Source organism: Sinocyclocheilus anshuiensis, unplaced genomic scaffold (assembly GCF_001515605.1).
Source record: "Sinocyclocheilus anshuiensis isolate Anshui unplaced genomic scaffold, SAMN03320099.WGS_v1.1 scaffold304, whole genome shotgun sequence".
Classification (NCBI taxonomy): Eukaryota; Metazoa; Chordata; class Actinopteri; order Cypriniformes; family Cyprinidae; genus Sinocyclocheilus; species Sinocyclocheilus anshuiensis.
In genome coordinates, this window is record NW_015555737.1 from 239080 (window position 1) to 247442 (window position 8363).

General features: G+C 37.9%; 1 protein-coding gene across 2 annotated transcripts in view; it reads right to left on the reverse strand.

Annotated features, from left to right (window-relative positions):
- The window catches only part of LOC107673141 (transmembrane and TPR repeat-containing protein 2-like), a 121219-nt gene extending 113361 nt beyond the window's left edge, over positions 1–7858 (reverse strand). For both annotated transcript variants that reach the window (XM_016466630.1, XM_016466628.1), the window contains exon 1: positions 7448–7858. In XM_016466630.1, coding sequence (XP_016322116.1) covers positions 7448–7530 — 83 coding nt within the window. In that variant the 5' untranslated portion in view covers positions 7531–7858. The remainder of the gene's footprint in view (positions 1–7447) is intronic.
- Between the last annotated feature and the right edge of the window lie 505 nt (positions 7859–8363).

Consider the following 8363-nt stretch of genomic DNA (forward strand, 5'->3'; position numbering starts at 1 on the left):
AGAGAGAGAGAGAGAGAGAGAGAGAGAGAGAGAGAGAGAGAGAGAGAGAGAGAGAGAGAGAGACCCTCTCTGCTTACCAAACGATTGAGAAGAGAAGGGAAAACCTCGGCTTGCTCCCAATCCCAAGATTTCAGTCTAGACACCATCTGGACAATGGACATGGTTATCAAGAGACACCTGCATGATTTAAGTACTTTATTAAAGTACAAATAATACACTTACAGTAAATATGATGATAATAGTTTGCTCCAATGTCTGATGTCAAAGTAGTAATTTGCAAATGATTAAAGCATACTTTTTGAGCTTAAACTATTAAAAAGAAAGAAAGACAGACCTTTGATGTGATGTTTAATAGCTGTTCTAAATATAATATTCTTCTTATTCTATCAGTTATTATATATATATATATATATATATATATATATATATATATATATAGTTAAAGGGATAGTTCACCCAAAAATGAGGAAAACCAGTCTCCTCTTGGCTTATATCGAACTCCTCCAACATTCTTCTTTACAAATCCTCGTTTTGTACTTCTAATTGGTGACCATTGTTTTGTTTTGATCTCTCCCCTGCGCTTCCGTGTTCATCACTTCTGAGCGCCGCATGCACAACGCTGACGTCCTACGTCCGGCCGGAGCTGCTTCAGTGTACAACAGTGAGCGCAAGCTAGATTAAATTCATTATTACGCTTTAAATATGGTTATTTTTCGTACAAAAATGCATCGATTCACTACAGGAGGCCTTTGTTCACCCCCCAAATGGAAACTCTAAAAAAAACAGCTGTTCTGAAGTTGTTTCTATGCACAAAAGATTGAGAGAGACTAAAACTGATGCTTTAAATTCATTCTGATTATATTGTGAGATAGCTGGAGATACCAGTACTAATATTTAGGCCAAGTACCTTTACAGAACATTTCAGAATGTACTTCTGCATTGGTATTTCTGTCAGACACACACAGAATGGTGTTTTTCACTCAGTTTAAACCCCGGACACAACAGGAATGCAGTAAATTGGAGAAATGGTTGGTCTGAGGTTACAGCCTTGTGAAAGTTCACCTTATGAGGTCATGGCCATAGTAATTGTTAGTCAGATTACTCAGTGGGAGACACCAAAACCCCACACACATACGCCAACTACAGTAGAGCGGGTTGTGTTTAATTGTGTTTGTGGTTTGTCAGAAGGCCGCTGACCCAGAACTCAAGGGTTAGAATACGTCACAGAGAGAATGGTCCAAGAGGAGCCTCTCAGAGAACAAAAACGTCTATACGTTCCTCGACTTTTAACAATCCATTGCGAATCCAGTTGTTCCTGAGGGCAATGAGAACACTGTTTTACAGTCCAGCAATATATTAATAAAATGTGTAACTTTAATGCTTTGGATAAAAGCATCTGCCAAATGCACAAATTCAAATGTGAATTTTTTGCTGTACTGTTGGAAAATAATTGATTTGAACAAGTTATTTAAATATTTAAGTGAAACAATGTGGTAATTTAATTGTGATGTCTTTGAGCCAATGGTTAAGTTAAAACTACAATTTAAATAGTAAAATTTTAAATGTTTCAAATTTAAACCTTAAAATTAACTGTTACACTAACCTATGACAGATAAATTGAGAAAATGTATTATACATTAATAATTGACAATAGTTTTAATAGTAGTAATAAACAAATTATTCACTATTGGTTAGTGTGGCAAAAAGTTCATTTATTAGCTAGTTTTAATACTATTTACTAAGTTCATTGTTTTAATAAAATTTTTTTACAATAAATTAATCAAATGTATCATTTTAATATATAATATTGAGATGCTTTTTCTTTGCATATTTGTGATACAATACCATATAGAGAAAAAAAATCTAGCCTATATAGAAACACAAAACTAATATTCCACTGAGGTTGTCATTAAACATGCGTTACAGCAGATCTTTTCTTAAGTATGTTGGAGTCAATTTTATGTATGTCACTTACACTTTCGATTTATACTACTTATCATTGCATTTCTTAATAAAGTTACCAGCCAGCTGGTTACAGGTACAGTTACAATTGACTCACCAAAGCCAACTTAACTAGCACTTGCCGCTATAAGACAGTGTTCATTCTAGGCTCTGATTCCATCTATACACTCAGTCAATGACAGACTACTGTCACGGCATTATGAACTTAAAGCAAAAACATTTATATTGCCGTAAAGCAAATGCAGCTGTTTCAAAAGCAGCTCTAACTCAAATGGCACAGGTGGCTGTTCAATCTGGTGTTTTATTTTATGACATCTCTACTCAAACCAAAAGATGAGGCAATACGTTTCCCCCATTCTGGATGTGCCAAAATACTCCCTGAAGTTATATGACTTAACCCACAGCTTGAAGTCTCTTAAACTCACAGGCCACTGGCACACACTTGGAGAAGTTTTGCACTGTCTGTGCATAAAAATTGATGAGCCTCAGTTTTAATCTTATCCCAAAAACGCTAACAAAAGTTCTAAGTATAGAAGTCAACCATTTACAAGACTCACAAGGAAACACACACTGCACTAATTAAAAAGAAAACACAACAGACTAACGGACAAAGTGTCTCTACGGTGAAGCATGAACAGACACATTCCGCTTGACCACAATATGCCAATGATCCAACGCCTTCTCGCAAGAGACTCTTTGAGTCAATGGCATAATCAGTCATCTGGAATGCTGATGTCTACATCACACTCCCCATGAATCGTCCTCAAACAAAAGTACAGAAGAGGAGAAACAAAAAAATAAAAAGAAACACCCACAATGCCTTGCAAACATGACCATCTGGACTGAGCTGTTGGAGGATTAAAAGGGGGCCATGTAGGGGTGGTGCGAGCTGTAGAGTGTCTCTCGCTCTAATTTTTCTCTCTCTGAGATAATTACAGGGTACCGCTGGGATGGATGGATTGAGGAGAGAGATGCTCCGAGTCTGGGTTGCCGCCCTTGGTTCTCGACATCACCACAGAGCCAAAGTGTGCGGTCGGATCCACAGGGTGGACACTCCAGCAGCGCCTGAGGAGAACAGAGCCAGACAGCACCACAAAACCCAAACCAACAGCGCAGGCTATTTAAAGCGCACACCAGCTCATCCATGCAGCCTCAGCTAAACAGGCTTGGAAACTAAACTACCAGCAGAACCACTCGGAAAATTGTTTAATGGAGAAGAGTCAGTGGGGAGGTTTAATATGACATCCAGTTCTTACAGTGTAAAGCTAAAAGCACCAAAGAGATGCTGCTTTGAAACATACTTGTGAAACATTTTAAAACAGAAGCAGACTTTACAGTATTCACATTCTCAATATGAACCGTTAACCATACATTTATTGCATAAAGAAATAGTAAATTTTTTATGTATAGCTTTTATTTTATTTATATTTATTTATATATATATATATATATATATACGTAAAATAACAGAAAAAGTACTGTCAGCTTATTATTTGTTAATTCTAAAACAGTGCAATGTAAAATTCTAAATACTGGTGAAACATCTTAAAAATAATACAGAAAAAGTCCTTCAAATTATAAAGAACATTTTAACATATTTTTGCAGTTGTTTTTAGAATGTACATAAATTGAATATAATAGTTATATATATAATTTTAATGAAACATACATTAAAATCTAAACAAATTTATGAAAACAAACACATAAATGCATATTTATGTTTATAATTTTATACACATTAAAAACGGTTTTATTCATGAATGCAATTTCATGCTGCTTAAAGTACTCAAAATCTATCTAATGCTTTTTGACATAAAAAATTAATAAGTATATCTATTCATCCAATTCAAACCCTTCTTGTTTCCATATCCACAAAATTTACATAAATATTTTATAATTTCTCCTTACATAGCCAAGGTTGCACAGAAAGGGAAAAAATATTAACCAATACTATCATAGTCTACCATGGTCCACTTTTCACGGTCCAGACAAATCCCATATTGCATTATTTTCAGCTCCATATTCTTCTACACTCTGAAAACTGTCACATCATAGAAGATGAATGCATTGCAAATGCCATTTCATGCTGTCTTTATAAGTACTTGTGGAGGAAGTACTCAAAACCTATCTGATTCTACTCGACATGCGAAAGGAAAAAAGAAAAATTACCCATTTTAGGAACTCATTCATCCGACTCAAAGCCTTCTCTTTCCAAAACCACAAACCCCAAATAAATACAGCCCGCAAGAACTTGAAACGGCAATGGGTTTGCCCTCAATTTCAGGTGAATGACGACGATTCCTCATGCGAGTTCATCTATCAGGCCTCTGGACAGGTTCACAGCAGGCCACGGAGATGAGGCCATAACTCAGCCCTGGCATCTATCCACTCTTTTCTCCATCACTGCTCTGGGTGTGGGGATTATGGCATCACAGATATGAGCTCCACAAGTTATGGCCTCCACTCTGTAGCGCAGGTGTCAGGGTCGAGTGTGATTTGGAGATGGAGAGCAGATACAGAGAGCTCCCTAGGGAAAGCTGGACACACAGCACTAAAGTCAAGCTTACGGAGCGCCTAATGGACCTGAGTGATGGTATGTCACAAGCTCACAACAGCATAAACGGTACACGGATTAGAGAGGAGGAAGTTTTTAATGAGGAAGCGATAGAAAGTTTAGCTTCTTGTATTATTAGAGGGGCAATTTCCCTTTAGATTTACAGTAATTGTCGTTTCAAAAATGGATTTAGCAGTGCATCATGTATAAAACCACAAGAGATGCAGATGCACTTTTAAAAGGCAACATATTTAAATCGGGAATATGTTTTTTCACTTAGAATTCTGTTAGAAGACAATAATTCCTTTTAAGAAATTCTTCCAACATGAAACATCCATGAGTTGCCTGAAAAAGGAACTAAATGTCATGCTTAAAAAGTGACTAGGCAATCCATTGATGTATAATTCATGTTGCCTTTGCCATCAAAATTTCACATTTTTGGGAGCTTTTTAGCCAGCATTTTGAAGCGAATGTTTTGTGCATTACTCTGGTCGCAATATATGTATGTGCAGAAACCACTTTGCTAAGTGCTCCGTTTCCTGTCTCCACATTAAAAATCATAACCCCCATTCCTCAACGCTTTTATTATGCTCCAAAATCAAATGCCAACGTCCCGTTTTTAATAAAGCCCTTATACGACTAGGGATATCTGATAGTGCTCACTTAAATGTTACCAACCTTGGTCCTCACAAGCCTTTGGTTGAATAACAGAGGTCAGTGCAATGATTTAAGAGACCGTTCTCATTTACATGCGTGATATCAGGACTCCAAACCAAAAAAAGGCTTCTCTACCCCCGCCACGTCACATCTGCTCTTTCTCAACGCAAATTAAATGATAACTAGCACAGGAGGCGTAACACTGCCCAGGACTGGCCTGACACTTGTTTCTGCACTCATTCCGCCTCAGGGAACGCCGTGAGACAAAATGTCATTTCTAGTTTTAAATGAACCCTGCTACTAATTACAAACATGAGGCATTTGAAAACAGAAGGCACTGCTTGACAAATCTACTCAGACTGCAGCTTACACAACAAAACCAATACAGTGCACAATCTGCAATACCTGCAGTAACTGAAACTTTGGTTTTATTGCTCACTCAGAGGATTCATACTTGCTCTAATAGCTATGCTATGAGGAAAATGAAAGAGAAATGCATGTCTTGACAACCTGAGGAAAATGATAATTTCCCAATTTTTAAGATTCTACACATTTCTGAGATAGTCAAGTGAGGCAAGAAAGAAAAACATGTTAAGCCTATATGGTTTGTATAGCATAAGAATGCTGGTAGGCATCTAATTAAATAAATTAGTCACTGCAACTGTAGGAATCTAACCCTGGAGACACATTAATTTCACAACAGGCGACAGTGGACGCTCTCGTCGCTCGCTTGCTCTCTGGATTATTGCTTCTCAACGGCGCGTAACTGTCCTGCAGCTCTAGTTTTCTTTAATGTTATTATAACGTGCCCTAACGCCACTTAGGAAAATAAATGTGTCATCCCAATGGGGTAGAGGGGTAAAAAGATTATGAAAAGCTACCGTTCTCCATGTGAGAGAGTTGATGGAGATGTGGCTTTTCCGTCCGTTAGAAACAAGTGGCGGGACCAAGTGAGATAGCCTATTTGTTATACAACGCATACTTGAATATCACAAAGGCTGGCAGCAGAGATTCATGATATTTTCATGATATTTGAGTTGAGTCGGTTCTTCTCATTAAGTGCGACCGGTACAGTCTGATTCTAGAACAAATTATTCCCATGATCTGGTTCTCTTTATCGAATCAAAATGACGACCGGTGCAGTCCGATTCCCCAGTGAATAACTCTTATGAGCTGGTTCATCTCAGTTAATCAAAAACATACAACGCGGCCAGTGCAGTCATATTCCCCAAATAACGACTCTGTGATGAGTCGTTTGTTTTAGAGAATTAAAAACAGGTATGAATCAGTCTGAGTTGTTTTTGAATTGATCTGACTCACTTGCTTAACCGCAAATTAATGGCCGATCCAAAATGAACCAAGGCAAACTGTAGCCTACTCAAGGTTCGTGAGACTTAAATTAATAGGTTTATAAGAAAATGTGCAGTTAAACATACATACGAGTATTGTATATTCTATATATTAATTAAACACCAGATGTTGCCATATTTTGCTTTAGTAACTATTATTTAATATAGGCTAGGCTACATTTAGTTCTCACTTATGCCGCCCCTTTAAGAAGTTTTTTTAAGTCGGTAAAAGTTTGTTAACACCATTTTTAATATTATTTCTCGCTCCTTTTGCCTTCAGTCTGAAGAAACAATCAATCATTTGTTTTGGGACTGTGCTTATTCTAAAGTGTTCTGGGTTGACTTTTCCAATTTTGTTAACAGATATTTATATCCAAACTTTTTCTCTCATTACTTTGGCAACAGACTAGCCTACTGAGGGCAGTAAATGCATGCCACACGAATCGCATGCATCAACAGTACTCAAAGCATCATAAATGGAACCGAAACACAATTCCAATTCCTGAATATCACTATCTGACTCTAATTCTAAATTGCCAGGCTCAAACACGGGCAGTTCCCCCAGGCTGACAATTCCCCTGTTATAAATTAACGAGCAGAGTGCGATATTCTTAGGCATCATCCCTTTCCCAACAATCACAAATAGACAGCACGTGATTTGCGTCCTTGAGTGCATTCCCAAAAAAACAGCAACACACGCTCAAGACTTAATGTTTCAAAGTTGCACGACTGGCTGTGTTTATCCGCTGACAGTTGTCATGCTCGCGCCGCCATTCCACACACTGTCGCAACATGTAACAGAATGAAAAGAACAAAAGCCGCCGCTACTACATTCGGCTCAACGTTCTCCGGTTGCTACGAAACCGGTGAACTCACTACGACGACCAAGAACGTGCAGATGTATCAGGTTCATTCACTGACATACCTGTCATCGTAGCAGAAATCGGCGTCCAGTGTGTTGACATACAGGAGCAGTGCCACGGCGCTGCACACCAACTCTGCGATCATCTCTCAAAAAGGAAAGAAGGAAAGGAAATTAAAGAGTAGAAGGATGATATTAATAAAGCCCTTCTTTGATTTCTCTCTTAGACTTTGTCAAAATGCCTTTGCCAAAAAACAATATCCGAGTCCCCATCCTTGCAAAGAGTTGAAATGAATTATCCAGACATCCTCCTCTTAACCCATGTTATTTGCGGAGAGAATCCCGTAGGCTAGAGTGGATGGTGCACATACAGTATTTACAGTACGCTCGACTGTGTTTGGACGTCCTTACACCGAGAGTGTTGAGATGATGCATAGTGGACGCCGAATAAATGTCGTGATTGAGCCGCGTGTGGTTAGTGGCTCCAGTGCGCCTGCGCACAACCCCTCCTACTGGGTATGTGTACACATACACACGGTCTGACTTAACCCTCTATTGCACGCATTCTGAAATGTTTCCAAAATATTTGATTCACTTTTCTTGCACATTTTTAGTCAAATAAAACGTTTTGAATAGCAATATTCGGGGGTGTTTCTTACTATATAAGTAAACCAGTCATTTCGTGCAATCCAAATTGGCTTTGGGCGCCCTTAGCACCATTAATAACAGTGCTAGATACATTTAAATAAGGAAAAAATATGTCCTGTTCGATTAATTTGACCTTTTTAACAGGTATGCAATCAAGAATATCAAGATTCATCTTTTGTTATCTGTTATATTTGCTCTTATTTCTTATAATGATAGTTTGTTACATTGTATGTTGTTTACTGCACATTTTGCACTGTTTAAGTGTTATCATGGTTTATGGCAAGGCCACTCAGGATGAATGTTGATTTGTTATATGGACTTTAGTTTTACC